This window comes from Poecilia reticulata, linkage group LG15, assembly GCF_000633615.1.
Source record: "Poecilia reticulata strain Guanapo linkage group LG15, Guppy_female_1.0+MT, whole genome shotgun sequence".
Lineage (NCBI taxonomy): Eukaryota > Metazoa > Chordata > Actinopteri > Cyprinodontiformes > Poeciliidae > Poecilia > Poecilia reticulata.
Genome location: NC_024345.1, coordinates 21,491,779 through 21,510,861, shown reverse-complemented (window position 1 = coordinate 21,510,861; position 19,083 = coordinate 21,491,779). Strand labels below are relative to the sequence as shown.

At 42.8% G+C, this 19,083-nt stretch overlaps 2 protein-coding genes across 4 annotated transcripts in view; one reads left to right on the top strand and one right to left on the bottom strand.

The window, feature by feature from the left end:
- Positions 1 to 8,232, top strand: part of vsir (V-set immunoregulatory receptor) — a 19,973-nt gene extending 11,741 nt beyond the window's left edge. Inside the window, exons 2-7 of one of the 2 annotated variants that reach the window (XM_017309049.1) lie at positions 588 to 983; positions 1,149 to 1,199; positions 1,283 to 1,393; positions 1,891 to 1,918; positions 2,641 to 2,816; positions 5,865 to 8,232. In XM_017309049.1, the coding sequence (XP_017164538.1) occupies positions 588 to 983; positions 1,149 to 1,199; positions 1,283 to 1,393; positions 1,891 to 1,918; positions 2,641 to 2,816; positions 5,865 to 5,902 (800 nt within the window). In that variant the 3' untranslated portion in view covers positions 5,903 to 8,232. Of the gene's footprint in view, positions 1 to 587; positions 984 to 1,148; positions 1,200 to 1,279; positions 1,394 to 1,890; positions 1,919 to 2,640; positions 2,817 to 5,864 lie in introns of both variants that reach the window. The other variant, XM_008430093.2, reaches the window with a different exon arrangement.
- Positions 1 to 19,083, bottom strand: part of cdh23 (cadherin-related 23) — a 191,421-nt gene that overhangs the window by 35,861 nt on the left and 136,477 nt on the right. For both annotated transcript variants that reach the window (XM_008430094.2, XM_008430095.2), the window contains exons 28-37: positions 15,905 to 15,965; positions 15,068 to 15,216; positions 14,732 to 14,867; positions 13,469 to 13,857; positions 12,503 to 12,604; positions 12,361 to 12,363; positions 12,077 to 12,226; positions 10,574 to 10,702; positions 10,364 to 10,492; positions 10,034 to 10,261 (exon numbers count right to left, since the gene is read on the bottom strand). In XM_008430094.2, the coding sequence (XP_008428316.1) occupies positions 10,034 to 10,261; positions 10,364 to 10,492; positions 10,574 to 10,702; positions 12,077 to 12,226; positions 12,361 to 12,363; positions 12,503 to 12,604; positions 13,469 to 13,857; positions 14,732 to 14,867; positions 15,068 to 15,216; positions 15,905 to 15,965 (1,476 nt within the window). The remainder of the gene's footprint in view (positions 1 to 10,033; positions 10,262 to 10,363; positions 10,493 to 10,573; positions 10,703 to 12,076; positions 12,227 to 12,360; positions 12,364 to 12,502; positions 12,605 to 13,468; positions 13,858 to 14,731; positions 14,868 to 15,067; positions 15,217 to 15,904; positions 15,966 to 19,083) is intronic.

Sequence of the window (19,083 nt, the reverse complement as noted above, 5' to 3'; positions counted from 1 at the left end):
CTGGTTTGTATGGAGCTGGTTTGTATGAAACTGGTTTGTATGGAGCTGGTTTGTTTGGAGCTGGTTTGTATGGAACTGGTTTGTTTGGAGCTCTGCATCCAATCTGACTGAGCTTTACGTGTTTTTCTCGTGTCTCACAATGTTTAAAGCTGCATAGAGGAACACCCAGAGAGAAACTTTGAGCTGTAAAAACAATGTTTTAGTTTTCTTAGACATTACAACTATCCCCTACTTTGAGCATTTCTGGTACCCAGCGCAATAATCTTAATAAAATACACTGACAGAATTTCTGTTCTGTGTGTCTCAGTTTTCCCCTAAACAGAGACACAGTGCAGACAGCTGTGCTGTAAACATTCATATCTGAGTTAAGATGGTCAGTTAACTGAGACTGGTTGTTGGGGGAGAGCAGAACAGCCAGAATAGCCCACACAAAGCAAGCAGAGTCCATTATACTCATATTGGACCAAAGCAACAGTGACAACTCTCCAGTTTTGAAATAAATTCATCTTTCTTTGTGTTCAATTTAACCTTTATTTTTACCAGGAAGTATAATTAGACTCATCTGTTTTTGTTTTCTCTCTCTCTAGCTAAAGTGGCACCAACCCACTCCAGCTCCTCACTGACCGTGTCTGCTGCCCACCGGTTCTACTCCTGCCCACAGGGGGTGACTGCCAAGCTGGTGTGCAACCAGAAAAATGCCAACTTACATCCTGATCAGCACGTTGCTGAGCGCTGGCTCTTCACGCCCCACACCGACCTGCACTGTAAACCTGGGGGAACCCCACGCCATGTCACCCGCAAAGGCCAAGCCTCGCAACTGGGCGTGGAGGTGGGCCATTCGAATGAAAACATGTGGGTGATTCTCAGGAATGTGACCCACGCCGACCAGGGCCGCTACTGCTGCCTAGCCCTGGGCGGTAAGATCGATCACGGCCATCAGTCAGTCGAGAGCCACAGCCACATCGTCCTTCAAGTTACACCAAGTAAGCAGAGCAAACAGGCTGGACACACAATTTAAAATTACTGAGGGTCTTACAAGTTTTATATCATCCAGACTTTTTATCTGCTTATAGTCTAATGAACTGTTTGATGTATAGTAAATAAAATTGGCCCAAGTCCTCATTCCTGTGACTATTTTATGTTTTTAGAGAGAGATGGGGTGACCAACTGCACGTTCTGGGATCCCGCACCTCCGCCAGGTATGAAACCAACTCAGGCCTTTAAAAGCAGAATGTGACTGGAACGTTTTTCTATTTTGAAATTCTTTCTTTTCCGTCAGCAGCCTCGGTGCCCGTGGCTTTAGCCTTAGCTGCTTGCATTCTGGCTCTGCTGTCGCTGCCTCTTATTCTGGTCCTGGTCTACAAACAGCGAGAGAATTCACGGTCAAACAGACGTACGTACTGCACTGCACTGCGGTGAAAAATGATTTGCTTTCTTACTTTCTGGCACCCTTGTTTTCAGGGAAATATTATTTATTATTAAGGAAAAACATTTTCGAACCTGCCTGCACCAATGTGAAAAAGTATTCTTTACCATGAAGCTTCTGGGAATGTCTTCTCCATCCCTGTGGAGGAAAAGTTTGAATCAGACACAATGGAGTTGTACTTCCACATTGGGTCAGGCTGGTTTGGATTGCTTCTCTTCCACCTAATAAAGTTAAAAAAATCAGATTTTTAACATTTAACTGTGCCAAAAACCTCAAAGCATAAGACTTCTGTAAGTTGGTCAGCAAATATTCACAGCTGAACACAAACTCGATACGTGTATATGTTTTAATGCCGGGTTTCACAGAGCGCTCGGTGTGACACGTTTCCTGTGGCTGTGGTGGATTAACTGTAGTGGGAAGCACATTCAGCCACAGAGGCTCATTTCCTGTTTCCTCTCTCCCAGGTGGACAGGAGCTGGTGCGGATGGACAGGTACGTTTTCCCACAGCCAGCTGATCTCAGAACGGCGCTCGCCGTTTCATTCCTTTGTGGTTTTTGCGGCCAGTCTTTTGGGGTTTCGTACAGAGAGTTCATTTTTGTACTTTAACTACCAATTAGGTATTTTTCTTTGATTAATCATCGTTTACCACAAGGAAATACGGTGACGTGACTCCAGTAAATATCAGCTGTATTAAGGGTTATTTTGGTTCTGTATCTAAGAGTCAAACAGTAATCAGAACAACAATCAAAGGAAATGAGGGTTAATATAAATTCTTTAGGAGGAAATGCATGACTAAATTAAAGCTTAAGTTATATTTGAGTAATTCTAAAATAACGTATCTGCTACATCGATTAAAAATACTTGAGTACAATGGAAAATAATCTGAAATACAATGTTTGGGTCCATGGAGGAGCAACATGGATGAGAAGGGGGAACAAGAGAGGGAATAATTTGGAGTCTCGCATAACAGTGGTAGGATTATAAAAGGCAGTGTTGTCATGACAACACGTGTTGCAGAACTTATCATTTTAACCGAGTGACCAGAATAATGACGTCTTTACAGAAATTACATTTATGGAGCGTGTGTGGATTGTTGTTTCTTCATGTCCTGACAAATATTAGGCTTCTGTCCAGAGCAACAGATGAGTTTTGACACAGAGCTGAGAGTCACGCTGTGGTTTCTTACAAACTTCTCCTTCTTGTGTGTTTGTAGTGAAGCTCAGGGCCACGAGAATCCAGTGTTTCTGGGCGGATCCCCGCAGATAAAGACCCGGACTGTTTCTCAGATCCTGACCCGGCAGCCCTCTGAGACCAGTCGCCACTTACTGTCGGACCCGGGAACGCCCTTCTCTCCTCCCGCACATGGCGACGTCTTCTTCCCATCCGAAGGTAGGAACAGAAGGAATGTGTGCCTTCATATTGTGACTGCAGTTGAAAAGAAAAACCGAGTTCGTTTGGAGATAAAAGAAAATGTAAGAGACTTTTGGAGTAATAATTTGTTGAAGCATTTGTTGATTCTGCATCCAGTCTTCTTTGGTGGAAGTACATCAGCATCACACGTCTTGCCTTGGTGATGTTTACCCACTTTGTCCAGCTAAAGTTTTCCAAATCTACTAGATTGTGAGGAAATTTGTGGCCCAACCGTCCAGCTTCAGTTAATCCGACCACAAAACAAGATTTTTAGAGATTCTTTGACCCTCCTTCGTCCGACATGTGGGAGTGTTACAGGCTCTCAGCGTGTGGGCAGCCTCCCTGACCCTGATTCATGTGAAACAAACCTTTAGTTCTATAATGCAGTGGATATCTTGTGCCCTTCTCCTGACTGATACTTTTGGAAAGTAAATAATTTGGAAACTGAATGAAAAACGAGCTTTTAAATACCTAAATGATGAAAAGAGGAAACTCCTGCTGAACCGTATTTCAGGTTAAACAGGTTCATTTGTGACTGGAGCCAGGTGTGAACTGAACAAGACTGAAGTGGATCAATAGGAGCTTCAGAACGGTTTTAGTTTAGGGTTTGTACATTCATGCATAAATCCTCCCAAACAGACTTTTTGTTTTTCAGGTGTGTACAGGATATATGTATATGTATGGATCTCATTTTATTTACATTACAAAACACAATTATTTTAAAATTATTGTTCTTCTTATTGCAGGTATTTTGTCAATTTTTGCTCATTAATCCTTAATAAATATAGTAAAAGAGTTTTAACAGGAGAAAAATGGACCAGCACTCTTTGACAGTCTTTAAGTTTCCTGCAGAAAAGTTCAAGCTTGCAATGTGAAGCGTAGATCCGGTTTCGGGTTGATTTAAATTCTCGGTTTTCTAGGTCAAGAACTCTGGCTGAGTCATAAAAGACTTTCAGAGTTAACCAGAGTTAACCAGCAGACTGCCCCGAGGATTTAATCTCATCTTTCAGCTCATCTTCCAGACCTGACACAGTTTTACCTTCAGCTCTAAAGCAACCTTTAAGTATTTGACTTAAAGGTTGCTTTTTATTGCTGCGTTTTATTGAAAAAAAAAGAAAAACGACAAAAGATTGATTTAATGATTACAAATTCATTTAGGCTAAATTCTCTTTTGAAAAGGACAAACTTAGTATTTTCAGTCTTCCCACTGAACTGCAGAGTTCTGCTGGTTCTCGTCTTTCTGTTGGACCTTCAGATTTTTCACTTTGGCCAAAAATCTGGCCAAAGTGAAAAGGCCAAAGGCAGTGTCGGAGTCAGTCCTGCTCTAGTCTTATGCAGATACGACAGCAGCAGCGATTGGAGCAGAAATGATTGCGACTCATGCTCGTAGGCTTTCTCTTCTCTTCTCTTCTCTTCTCTTCTCTTCTCTTCTCTTCTCTTCTCTTCTCTTCTCTTCTCTTCTCTTCTCTTCTCTTCTCTTCTCTTCTCTTTGGAAAACGGTAAACAGGAACACAGCAGCACAGGTTGTCAAGATCAGTCTCCAGTAAAGCTAAGAGACTTTGATTTGTCAAAACAATGAAAGGCGACATGAGAACCACAGATCCAATCAGGCTCCATCAGTTCAGTTCTCACTGTCATAAATGACTGGAAAACTAAATAAAAGAACAGTATCGTTTAGTTAATGTTTTAAAAACCAACATTTTGTTCTGCACTATGCAGTTAGGAACTAATTTGTGCGTGTAATGGCTTTCAGATTCACCTCTTCCTCAAGCTATTAACATCGGTGCTTGCAGCATCGTGTGAAGGTATTGCACAAGGTAATGACTCAGAAAGTTTAAATTTCAAAATCTAGAGTCTGATGCAATCCAGTACAACTATGACTCCATCCATATCAGCTGAAATATCCTGTCTTGCAAAAAAAATGCATGTTCACACTTTAAACATCCTGGCAGATGCCGATAAAGCCGACAGGTTTAACTTGCCTGTTAATCCACCACTAGTAGAGCTGCTTCCCATCACAAGTCAGCCCAACATCCTCTTCTGTTGCTTTTCCCTGACCGAACACAGAACATCAGACCTCAGGTACGCCAACGCGGTGTTTTTTAAATCTACGGGCACCTGGGCAGACATTCCTGGCATTCCCAGGTGGATTATTCAAAAAGAATGCCAGCCAGTGTAGAGGTCTGTGACCCTGCAGGTCGCTCTTAACGGCTGCCAAAACAAACAGGCTCTGCATTGTTTTAACTGATTTAATATCAATGCTTCTTTTTAAAATGACAAATAACTACTGTTCTGTGGTTTCTGGTGCAGAGATGCTAGCAGCAGATCATCAAAGTCATAGAAAGTTGGGATCCATTCTGGATTAGACTCGTTTGATCTGCGCATCCCACAGCTTCTCGTTTGGATGTTGTAATGAGTGAGCGGTGTGAGGTAGAGCTGAGTAAATTCAGTTTGCTTATGCAGATCCTCAACTACATGAAAGCTTGTAGGTTATTTTGGTTTTTACTGCAACAGGAAAGGTTCAAATATGTTTAATAACTTGAAAAATGAAGTATTCTGAATCATGGAGGATTTCCGCTGACATATTTTTCCAGATGTTTTGTTTCTCAGAGGTTTCTGTGAAGAAACTTCAGCTTTCGTCTTCATCATTTTAGTCCTTAGTTTCAGCTTTGCGGAGTTTAACATGAACTTCCCTGTTATCTCAATGTTGCAACTCTGGGTTCGACTCTTGGTTCTGCTTTTTTTTTTTACAGTTTCCAGCAAAACACCAGTCATTCTGTGAATTTTACCAGTCTGTCTGCCCACGTTTGAATCAATGTGATGAAAAAAAACGTGAAAAACACAAATGTTGTCATTCGCCTTTTAGAGAGTTTTGTCATATTTGTGGAGGAAGTGCAGTGCTGAATCTGCAGACGCCTTCATATGTCATTTCTCATCTGTCAGCAGAAAGTCTCGAAGTGATTGTTTTTTTTGTGGATGCCGCTGATTTCTCTGTCCTCACTGATTTTCACTTGTTTTCCTTTCCAGACGTCATCCCTGAGACTCCGGACCTGGTGCAGATTTAAAGCCCGTTCTTCACCTAAACTGTTGACCTGGAAAGATTCCTGCAGCTCTTCTGTTCTTCCCTTCATTTTAATACCCATACTATCCTCATGAGCTCTCTCACAGTAACTGCATAAACACTTATTGTTCCTGTCTGGATTTGTCATCTGTTCGTTGTCTGGACTGCAGGAGGGAGGAGCGCTGCGTTTCTGACCCACATACCATTTCCACCTGCAACAACATCTGCAGGCCAACGGGTTGCATCTGATCTTCAGGCCAAACTCTGACAACAGCTTACAGACCTGGCTCTGCCGTGTCTTTCGTTAACCCTGTGTTGAGAGTGGGAGTCTTGCTCCGAGCAGGCAGAGAGTGATCTACTCAGCTTTTAGAGGAAATCATTTAAGCAGCAAGTTCTTGTGAGCTCAAATCCCCAGAGTTCAAATGCATCGCCTGATCTCTGTTCTCTGTCATGTGAACTTTCTACTGTCAAACCTCTTATTGTGAATGCAGCAGTTTTCTTTTGCTGGTCATTAGAAACTGTCAGATAAGCAGTTTCATAAAATCACCTGTCATTGTAGAGTTCATGTTCATACAGGAATCAAACCAACAGACTCTGAAGCTCCTGTCAAAACTCTTAAAGCAGGACTTCTGGCCATCTATCTGATTTCTGAAAGGACCAAAGCAGCAAGAAGGGTTAAAGTCAACCCACAATGTTATGCTTCTCAGCTTCCAAACCAGGACTCAGCAGGACTTTTAGCTGGCATTGATGGCCTCTTTTACAAAATACTTAAAGCAAAGACTGCGACATCTTCTGGCTGGGTTTGTGTGTAAGGTAAGAGGGGTGCCAGTCAAACTGAGTCGCCAAGCGAGGTAAAGGTAAAGATTAACAGGATGCAGCCATCAGCTCTTTCATCAAACAGTTCAGTGGACTTGTGGCTCCAACGTGGTAAAGGCGGCAGAAAGTCATTGTGCCGTTTTGTGCCTCAGAGACGCCAAACACAGCAGAAATACTCGACGTACCAAAGGGTTAGGGCTCTACAGCGTTATGTAGCAATAGTCTTATTTTACAGACAGACTCAGTTTGTATTTGCTAACAGAACCACCAATCAATGCAGCGACGATACCTCAACAGTCGACTTGTGTGAGGTTTATTGGCTTTGTGGCCTGAGGGTTTGATGTAGAGCTTGTCTGTGCCACCAGATGAACACAAGATTTAACATAAAACAACCAGACCGAGCACTTAATTCAGACTGGGGGCGTGTTGGAGCCACTGGTGGGCAGATGAGTCTGGTGCGGGTCGTTCAGGGCAGAACTCATTGGTGACCAATGAGCTAAGACAAACACTGGTCTTATTATTCTCTATTGAATTTCCAATGGAGAGGCACTGATGTGCATCAGAGGCACCAGTTGGTCCCAACATCCATTCCCCAGTGAGTAGAAACTTCTTGATGGCAGTTTGCAGGAGATACTTGTTGCTTTATGATTGAACTGTTTTGTGAAAGAGGTTTTAGGTGCGATGAGACCAAATATCTCCAAAACGTGGCATTACATTTCTTTTTGTATGATTTCTCCTCTGCATTTCTTTCTTCCTTTGTGCTACCTCAGACACGTACCGCCTGTTTCTCTGAATACTTTCCTTCTGTCCTGTACTTTTACAACTGCATCATAGCCTTAAACATTCGTGTATAATTAAAAATAGATTTCATTTTTTCGAGGAAGGTTTAATTGTTGTCTCTGTGTATAATTATGGAGAAAAATATTTCGTTTTTCTTGAATGTAGCCTCACAGATACCACCAAAACAAACAAACCAAAATCTTCCAGGAGTTGAGACTCTTCCTCTGGATTTCACTGTGTTCATGTCCATCAGGGTAAAGGTTCAATCCTACTTTTTATGTGTGCAATGAGGTCTGATAAGCCAAAACTGTTAAATACTTTGAACAAAAGATTTGAAACGTCAGTCGTTGCAACGCTGACATGTTAGTGCTTCACTTTGCCCACATCTGACTGTGTTAACCCACTGCTAGTGTTATTTTTAAACTGGGGTGAAATGCGTACAGCTGGTGCCAAGCGGAAATCATCTGAAGAAGAAAATGTTTAACAGGTTTATAGGACAGGGTAACATTTTGTTTTGCTTAGCCGTGAGTTTGTGGGTGTATATTTGTGTGTATAGAAGGGATTAAAGTTTTAAGAATTGATTTCTGGAATCCCTGAAAAATATTTTTTGTACACTTGATGACTTTTATATTGTGTCTGTGTGTTTTTATACTGTAAAAAGCTTGCATGAGAGGATGTTTCTTGCTTTTAAACAGCCCTCCTGGTATCCTGCACAATAAAAATGAAACTCTCGGATCATTCTGTGCCGTCTGTGAAATCCTTGTTCCTCTCAAATGACAGATCTACAAAACCATTTCTCTACAAGGACACGCTGCTGTCCAGGGAGTCGTAGCAGATAAAACAAGGCTGTTCCACTTGTGTGCCTCTGAGATGCTGTTCGCCAGAGAGCGGCTGGCACTGAGGACGGAAACCGATGAAAACAATGTTTTTATGAGAGGAGCCAGAGCTAGAAGGGCTTCTCTGCACATTAACCTTATTTATCTCCCGATTTGTGCCACCCACACCCTGAAGGGTATAGCAGCAACGTCTCTTATCTTAACAGACGTGTCGAAAGAGCTTTTTAAAGAGAAAAGGCAATGTTCACTGTTGTCTTTTAGGAACTATGTCTGGTGGTTTTCCTGTTGACAAAACAACCTGCTTCCTGAGTCGCGCTGCTACCTTGAACTGCCTTTAATTTTCTGGAGTATCTGTGTTTCATATGTGAACTGTTTGCTTTATCTTACATAGAGTGAAATGAGTTCCATTGAGTAAACATAGAAACGCAGTTTTGCAGGAATATATATGAAGTAAACAACTATTGGCAATAAAATGTGAGATTAAAAATGAGAAGTTGGTAATTTTGTGCTGGAGGAAGAGGAAGTTCTGACCTGCTTTGCATGGAGCATATCTGAACGATTGTAGGTCAAAGCTTAAGATCTTTATCAGGAGAGCAACAAGCACAAATACAAATAATATGAAAATAATCTGATGTTTAAAAAGCCAAGCAACACATTTTCTCTTGATTAGATATGAACAACAATATGAAGGTGTCATGGCATCATGTTATCAGATTTATCAGCATTCATTTAATGCAAAAAATGGATAATATATGTTAAAAAACAAACAACTATGAAATATTATCTTAAATTAGTTTTCATTTTTGGTTCCTGCTGATCAAAAGGAGGCAACATTTTAAAACTGCATCAATTGAAAAACATGAAATATGTTCATTTGATGCATTTAAAAATGTAATTTTATGACAACTGAAAATACAAAACCTATATAACTGCTTTCTGTTTGCATCATTCAGTCTCAAGTACTGATAATATTGTGAAAATTGTTATCTGGAGATAATGAAACATCTTTAATTACAGATGAAACACTTCAGATATTAAGTTTGGCTCAACACTTTCTTTAGAATATGGTTTCAGTTTTGCTAACAGATCATTATGCAACATTTGAAGCTCAAGATCAGACCTATACATGTGTTCTTTGTTTTTTCTGGTTGAAATGTGGAAACCTGAGCGTCATGGAAACGCTGTGCATCCTCTTTGCTGCTGCTTCTCCACAACAAGAATGTCAGTTTTTCCACAATAATCATCAAAGTTTTTCCTAACCTCCAATGAAAACTGGAAAAAACAACAACAAAAAAAACACCTACATTGCTGAGCATGGAGTCAAAAAATAAAAATGATTTTACCTGAAGAGAAGCTTGTGAGCCATGCATACATCTACGCATTCATACATTCATTCAAAGGTCAGCATGAAATCAACTATATGATGATTGGTTGTCTTAAAATAAAGTTTGCTGTTTCAAAAAACAACTTTTTACTTCATTGGTTGTTGCTTCATCAGTCAAATGTATCAGGAGTATGAAGAAGACAACGCTGCTCTATAGAAAGTGCAAATAAGGAGAAAATAGGAACAACACTGGTTGCTTACAGGAAATGACAGACTATGAAATAGAAACTTTCATTTCAACTTCAAAAAAACTTAAAAATTCAAAGCCTTTAAATGTTTAAAGTAAGAAACATTTAGGTTCAGCGTATCAGAATCCTACCGACAGCGGCGGCATGCCGTCGTCCTCCACAGTGACGTTGAGGCGATAGTCCTGCTGTCGCTCTCGGTCCGGAGGGGCCGGCCGGGTCACCACCTCTCCGGTCATGCGGTCCATGCGGAAGGTCAGGTCCTGGTTTCCAGCGGTGATGTAATAAAACAGCATGGCATTCGGACCAATGTCCCTGTCGGTAGCAATCACCCGCAGGACTGAGGTGCCTCCTCCCACGTTCTGCAAAACACAAGACGATCAAACTTCACAGCAAACCTGGGCCTGAATCTCCACATCTCACATAAACTTAAACTGTCTTCCAGGGGAAAACCTCATCCTCACCTCGTTCACGCTGACGTTGTATCCCCGCTGGCTTTCAATGACAGGAGCGTTGTCATTGACGTCCAGGATGTTGACGGTCAGTGAGTGGTCCGTGTATCTGGTCGGTGAACCATTATCAGTGGCACGGACCTGCAAAACAGTGAATATTAAAAATGCAGATCAATAAAGTTTGAAACGTGTCGAAACTGCACAGCAGTGCGGCCACCTGACCTTCAGTAGGTAGCAATCTACGGACTCCCGGTCCAGAGCAGCGTTGACGTAAACCTCTCCATAGCTGTTATTCACCGTTTTGATCTTGAACACGTCCTCCATGTTTCCAGCCACCAGGGTGAAATTCACCTGAGAGAAGATCATTGGTGACGAATCAGATCCAATAAAAACATAATCTGAGTTTATTCAATCATAAAGTTGCTCCAAACATACAAAAATACTGCAGTGTGATTAACTGTTGGTGACAAAAGTCCTTCCTATGTTGGGTTATTTTCTCTCACATCTGTCCTAAATGCCACACCTGGTTTCTATTCAATATCAGGATATACAAGTCCATCAAAAGGCTGAATTGTTATAGTAAATACATTAAAATGGCTTCTTTCTATTGCTTCTGATGGCTTCCATAGTTCTGTTACTGCTTTGTCTACAGTACAGTATGTAAACTCTGTACTCTGTCAGGGCTCCTTTGCATGAATTGCTGCAGTAATGCAGAGTGACATGGAGGGGCGTGGCCTCTGTCTCTGGAGGGGCGTGGCCTCTGTCTCCACTAGCGGAGCAAGTCAGAATCGGGCAGGGGGGCGGGGCCAATTACCGGGCCCCTAACGAATCACTGGGCCCCTTTACGTGCATAGACTGCGCTGCTGGAAACTTTCGAGCGGGGGGGTTGTGCCGCGTTTGCTTTTTGATTTTTACCCAGGAAGCATTTCAGCTAAACCGTGAGTGAAACAGTGATTGGGACTGACTAGTATATATTCCATTGGGGAAGGTAGCTTTAACATTAAATACACCTTTCTCCGTGGGCGCACTTTCTCCGTCTATAATCAGACATTTAAGCGACTTGAAACCATTCCTCCCTCCCTGGCACCTCCAGACCCGAGCCCCCATCTGGCCCGGCTCGGGGGGCAGCTGCCCCCCCCCCGCCCCCACCACAGCTCCGCACCTGCCTGTCTCCGCCGACGCCTTATGGAATCCAGGCTTGTTTTAATGAGAGATGCAGATGTTTTCTGGTGTCACTCATCTTCATCTTCTTCTTCCCAATAGTTTCTCTGTGGGATTTGGGTCAGCGCATTTTCATGGCTAACCAAGCCCAGAAACACCATTGTCCACTGGACCAGCTTCTGGTTCTGCTGGCAGTGTGGGCTGGTGACTCGTCCTGCTGGGAATGAACGCTGCATCTCCATAAAGCTGAGCAGCAGAGGGAAGCAGGAAGTGCTCTATAATTTCCTGCTAGCTGGCTGCACTGGTGTTGGATTTGATAAAACCCAGTGGACCAGACCAGTAGATGACATGCCTCCCAAAACCATCACTGCCTGCAGAAACTTTAAACCGGACCTGAAGCAACCAGGATTCTGTGCCTCTCCAATTTTCCTCAAGACTCTTATACCTTGATTTCAAAATGAAATGCAATGACCTTTAACCTCTTCTCCATGATTACAAAAGTGTTCTGTTTCAAATTCAGAATCCCTGGTGGTGACTAGTAGAAGTGCTGAAGTTAAGCCTCACCAGTCCATTTAAACCAGCATCACTGTCCTTTGCCAGCACCACTGCCACTCTCTTCCCCATGGCTGTGTTTTCTGGGATGCTCACAGACGTATCAGACGTTATGTCAAACACAGGACTGTTGTCATTTTCATCCAGAATGGTGATGGAAACCTGGGAAGCAGCAAAAGGATCAGTAGCTTCCATCACAGGCTGAAGTTTGGTACTTACCTTCAAAATGACTGGAACAAAACCAAACAGGCAGTTTTCCATTCTGCTTTTTGCTCTATGAAATAACAGAACCTTACCTTCTGCAGATCCACAGAGGGATGCATTTGATAAAAGAAGAATGCCATTATTCTACAACAGATCAGACACAATACATTTAAAGTAACGTTGAAGCTGAATGTTAGGATGAAAGCTGGAAAAGTCCAAAGTGAAGCGACGTACCACAGTGGAGTCCTTCTTGGGTCCTCCGTTGTCAGCTACCACAGTCAGAGTGTACAGATCTCCCTTTTCTCTGTCCAGCAGGCCTTTTACCGTGATGCGGCCCTGGAACAAAACAAAAGGTCCAGAGTCACAAAGCACAGAAAAACGAAGAGCTATCAGGAAAATCCAGACAAAAGGAATGGAAGAACTTCAAAGCATTGAGCTCTTTGATCAGATTTCATTCATGCAGAAACAAGACTGCAGAAAATGATGATGAGACATTACAGAGGCAGTCTGTTCACACTGCTTAAGGTTCTTCAGTTTTGTTATTTCACAACCACAGACGAAGTATTTCACTGGAGGTTGTCCAAGATAAAAGAGCAAAGCACAACAGCGAAGTGGAAGAAAAAATGCATCAAGTGTGGAATTATTCAGCCAACAGAGACTCAAACCACCTATTGATGTCGCTAAAGTCACAAATTCCCACCAGATTTACATCTAGAGACACTAGTGAACCTTCAAAATAAAAGTCTAAGCATAATTTCATTAGATATTATCTATGGCTTAATAAACAAGGTGTAGAGGTTGCGAAGCAGCATGAACAACACATCTGAGAAAAATGGAGAGTTGTCCAGTCTGAGCTGGAGGTTTGGTCTCTGAATGATCAGTTTCATGCCTCTGGTATGGCAGACCCACCAGTGGATGTTCGTTACATCAGAACTAATTCAGAAAATGCGTTTCCATTTCACCTTTACCGCATTAACTGTGTGCTGTGTCAGTTTTCCTCCAATAACAGCAGACAGACCAAAAGTTCATTAGGTGACTGTAAGAAAGGGACCGAATATCATTAAAACTATGTTATTTCTTTCCACTTCACAATTATGCACTATGTAGTGGTGGTTGTTCACATGAAATCCCTTTAGAATACAATTTTGTGACTGTAGAGCGAAAAATGTTGATATATATGTGAGACTTTTCTCCGCTCACCGTGACGCTGTCTATCTTGAAGAGGGCTAAGGCTGCCGGCGACGTGTCGGGGTCAAAGCGGTAAGACAGCTGGTTCAGGTTGTCGGCAGACTGGGCCTGGACCTGAACCACCTCCGTTCCCGTGGCAATGTTCTCCTGGAGGGAAGCCTCGTAGCCTGCAGAGAAGAAGGCCACGGCCTCGTCCAGCTCGTTCAGTAAGGTGACGTAGACGGTGCAGAAGCCTCGGTGGAACGGCGGCGCCTGGTCGGTGGCCGACACGTTCATGAGGTAGGACGTCTTGGTCTCGTAGTCCAGGTAGTCCACAGTGGTGACCAGACCGGTGCTGACGTCCACTTCAAACTTACGGTCTGAACCAGACACTATGGAGTAGGCAACAGCGCCGCCATCACCTGAACAGCAGGACAGAAACACAGACATTCAGGGTCCAGAATCACATTATTATCACATTTTTAACAGGGATTTTTGTTTTAAAGCATCGACTTTAAAATATTGTTGTTAGTTTATAAATCATTGAACGGTTCAGCAGCAGAATCCATTAAAGATCTGCTGTTGTTGGATCAACCTTCCAGACCGCTCAGGTTTCAGAACCAGAACCAAACATGGAGAAGCAGCGTTCAGCTTCTATGCTCCACAAATCTGGAACAAACTTCTACTAGAAAACTGCAAAACTGCTGTAAGACTGACCGACTTTAAATCAAAACCCCTCCCGGTTAGAGCCGCCAGGATTCATAATAACTAGAACATTGGTCAATATATGATGTTTGCATGATGATTCATGGGATTTGACAATATATACATATATCTATATATATATTGTTTCTTAATTGGTTTTTGTTTTATGCTTTTTTTGGTGCCTTGCTGCTGAAATTTGCTACACAAATAAACTCGACTTGATTTCAAAGTTCTCGTAACAGAGTTATGTTTGAAACTTCCTCTGACCTGATTTTACATTTATAAAAAAACCTTTATTAGGAAGTGTTTATTTCAGTTTCATGGTCTCTCTGATGTTTTGGAAAATGTTTGTCAGAATCACCAGATGTGCCACTGAGACAATTTAACAGCAAGGGAAGTGAAGAGAGGAAGTACAAACTGGAAGTAGTAAGACTTTAAATGCCAGGTACAGAAAACCTTTTTCCACACACCAGAGATAAACAGGGTGAAAAAAAAGAAGAATTTCTGGTGGAGCAGCACCAACTAGTGGCCGGGTTGATATTCTACATGCCAGCAGAGCATGCAGCTCTGGCCAGGTGTGGTCAGACCCACCGGTGTCGGGGTCGGTGGCGCGCACCACGATCACAGAGGTTCCGATTCCGGCCGTTTCTCTCAGGCCCAGACGGTTGTACTGCTGCTGGGTGAACACTGGAACCTCATCATTGGCATCGTCAACATATATGATCACCTGCAGGAGAACGTATTTACTACTTTAGACATTGGGAAAGCCTGCGCTTGGTTAGCTGAATTCAGCTTCAACCTTTAAATCAGGATGTGGGAATTAAACTGGATTAATGGAGAGAAAACTGAAGCAGCATTTCTGATCATGTTTGCGACACTTTGAGCCTGAACCAGTGGTCTGCTGGGTGCAGTTCACACACGTCTCACCCTGACAGAGCTCCGCATGCTGCCTTCATCGCTGTTGAAGGCCTCCACCTCCAACACGTGGGAGCTGCTGGTCTCCCGGTCCAGCGCCCGGGCGCCTCTGGTCACCAGGCCGCTCTGCCTGTCTATGCTGAACAGGTTGTTGTTGTTCCCTGCAGCCACAGGCACAAACAGAAACAGATCATCTTTAAAATAGTCCAGGTTTGAGTCAAATCTCAATTTAACTCAGTTTATTTACATAGATCCATTTAATTTTGAATATTAAACTGAATTTGCTGCTGGTGCTGCTGTATAGAAATGAACTGAACTGCGGTAACATGATCTCACAATGAAAAATTAAGACAATTCCACCTTAAGACAATTCCACCTTTACTTCAAAAAAATGAAAAAAAAAATAAAGACAAAACCATCACTAGTGCATCTGTGCTACCCATGATTCCCTGCTGCAAACACTCTCTTTGCCATTAGGAGAGCCCTTAGTGTCGTGCTGTACGATTCATAAGGTTGAAGCAAACAGAGGATCAAACCAGGCACAGACTAAAAATCCTTAAAAAAATGTTTGAAAGCAGGCTGAGGGTGATACTGAGTTCACCGACTGGCCTTCTACTTTTAAAGAAACTCACTTCCTTAAACAAACCATCCTGGTTTTCCCCTTCGGCGAAAGAGACCTTAAGATTCTAGAGAACAGCCACCAAGTCAGAAATAAGCTTGAATTTTGTTCTTCGTTGGAAATCATTTTGCAGAACTAAACGCAACTACACAGTCGATCCAGACTTTTCAAGTCCTGACATTTAAAATGTGGTTTTAGGCTCATTTAGCAGGATCAGCATGGAGACTCACCAGTGATGATCCTGTACAGAACTCTGCCATTTTCTCCCTGATCTGCATCTGTGGCTTGAACCTGTGCAGTGAAACAGAACCAGCAGAAAGAGTCACTTAAAATCACACAACTCTTTACGCTAGCAGCTGTTTACAGTTAGACCCAAACTGTCAGGAAAAACTAAAATAAAATGTTGAAAAACATGAGCATGAACTTCTGACCAGCAGAGATATCAATATTACAAATCTGGATTTCTCACAGGCTGACACAGTGGCACAGTTGGTAGAGCTGCTGCCTTGCAGCAAGAAGGTTCTGGGTTCGATTCCCGGCCCCGGTCTTTCTGCATGGAGTCTCCATGTTCTCCCTGTGCATGGTGGGTTTTCTCCGGGTTCTCCGGTTTCCTCCCACAGTCCAAAAACATGACTGTCAGTCAGGTTCATTGGCCTCTCCAAATTGCCCCTAGGTGTGAGTGTGTGTGTGCATGGTTGTGTGTCTCTGTGTTGCCCTGCGACAGACTGGCGACCTGTCCAGGTGACCCCGCCTCTCGCCCGGTACGCTAGCACCTTCCAACCCCACTGAGGGACAAGTGTGTAAGAAAATGGATGGATGGATGGATTTCTCACAGGCTAAATGTCCACTACAGAAGATAAAACTCAGAGTCCTGAACGGTTTGGGTATTTTGGAGTCTTTACAGTCCACATTGTCATTCAGTCCACATCCCCTGGTACCCAGCCTCATGTTGCCACAACGACCACCGTAGCCTGGCAATGATGCCCTCCTTGTCCTCCAGTTAGAGGCAGGCAGCCAGGCTGGCCTCTGCACACACAGCCCAGCTCTGCAGCACACAGATAAATACTGCGGCATGCTGCGCTGCTGCTGAATGGGCCGTGTCAGAAGATTGGCTTCTGAGTCTACAGAGGTCCACGGCTGCTGGCGCCGAGTGAGACGGACCTGATGACAGATCAGTATCCTCCGGGTGTCACCGACTCTCTGGGTGAGGCTTAGCAGAATGTAGAAACCTGAATGTAGATCTCCAGAGGGCTTCACAAAACCATTCAGCCCAACAATACAACACTTAACAGGAAACGTTCCCACAGTGTGTTAGCCTCTGGATGGGGAAACCCTCTGACGACCCACACATGACGCTGCAAGATACGTACAGTAACATCAACTTTTAGAATGTTTTTTCTCACTTTTAGTTACTATTCAATCGTTATTACATTGATTTAGCTTATGCTAAATCAAACCTTTTTATTTTAGTTTGAAACAAGACGTTAAGTTGGAAATAAGACCTAAAGAGTTTCTTACAGCAGTGTCCTCCATATCTGTGTTATCAAACATCTCAGCGACAGAGCAGCTTGTTCATGGCAGGTAACATTTCAATAAAATATTTTAACTAATATTTTATAATAACAATCGAAAACAATATAGATTTTATTATTAAAAAATTATAATTAAAAAACACTCATATTTTAGATTTTTCTCCAGCTGTCTCAGACCGCCCTAGCACTTCCTGGTGGACCATCAACAGGTCAGCGCCCCCCACTTTGAGAAACACGGCTTTGTATAACCATTTTTATAATCTAGGGTTAAAGACCTGCCTACTGCGTTGTGGTGGGAAGGTTTTAATCTTTTGCTTCCATGCTAGATTTGTGCTGTTTACCCAACATCAATTGTGGGAAATTTTATTTTGGGCAATCAGGGTATAGGGGGTTAAATACAAATGCAGGCCACACTTTTCAGATTTTTGTTGGTAAAATGATAATAAATAACATTATCCAATAAAATATATTGATGTTTGTGGTTATAACCCCCCAAATTAGGAGCAGTTGATGGAATATGGGTGTTTTCTCAGGTCGCTGTATGAACGTGTGGAGGTTTGAGCAGAAACAGGCGCTGTGAGTCGTCTGCCTCCGCCTGTGTGTCCTCCTTTCCTCTCTCACTCTGCCTGTATGTAGAGGGGCCCAACTTCAGTCTCATTAGCTTTATAAAGGGACGTGGAGAGGAGAGGAGAAAGAGGAGTACGGGGAGGAAGAGGAGGGGGACGACGCTGGGGGGTCAGACTGCTGAGTGATGAATAGAGTGTTACACAGCGGAGTGAACCACTCTGGCCCTGCAACAGGGGCCACAGAGAGCAAGAACTTGTTGCACATGTCATTTTAAATGTGATCTTGTGAAGCATGAAAAGATAAATTATTCACAAAACTTTTGACTTTAATACATTGCCTCCCCTTTAGCTCCTTTCCACTGGAACAGCAGAAAAACATACATTTTTTTTTTGCTGCACACGTTTTGCCCCCTTTTCTTTGCTGTTCCCCGTTTTCCTCCCCATCGCTTCCCCGCTCCGATTCTGGGAAAGCAGCACTTTAAGGCAGAAAAACAAGTACTATGTGGATTCACAAAGAACAGGTTCCACCACAGTTACTGGAACCCAGAAAGGTGCTGCACTAAGGAGACTTCAGACGGAGTGAGTATGTTTTCTACCAGGCATTCATTTTATATTAACGACACTTCTTCCTAAGAAAAGTTTTTTATTATACGACTTAACAGAACTGAACTTGGAAAGTTGAAACTAGCAAAAAGTTTCTTAAAGCTTCCTGCAGCCTGGACTCAGTGTGAACAGACTGAGACGGGAATGAGGCTCAGAGCTGCTGCCGTTTTCTGACATGTGGCCGAGAGCAGAGAGTTGGCTTTACATGAAACATAATTAGAAATATTAGAATCCACACAGTCACATCCACTCGTTAATACATTCACTTATTGGCTCAAGTAAAATTGAGCCAAGAGGAAAAAGATTGTAAAAGAAGAAAAGCGTCGTCATTATGGAGAACTTTAAAGATATGCGTTAATATTTCAGACTTTTCCAAACTTTAACTTCTGAAGTCAGCAAGTTATTTTTATCTTTAAAGATTAAATAGACTTTTTTTTTATTCCTACAGAGGACAAGATTTATTAAGCCTGCAAAAAGCACAAACTGTAGGGAAGGAAGGAAGGAAGTGAGCGAGTGAGTGAGTAAGAGAGAAAGGAAAGGAAGGAAGGAAGGAAGGAAGGAAGGAAGGAAGGAAGGAAGGAAGGAAGGAAGGAAGTGAGCGAGCGAGCGAGCGAGTGAGTGAGTAAGAGAGAAAGAGAGAAAGAGAGAAAGAAAGAGAGAAAGGAAAGGAAGGAAGGAAGGAAGGAAGGAAGGAAGGAAGGAAGGAAG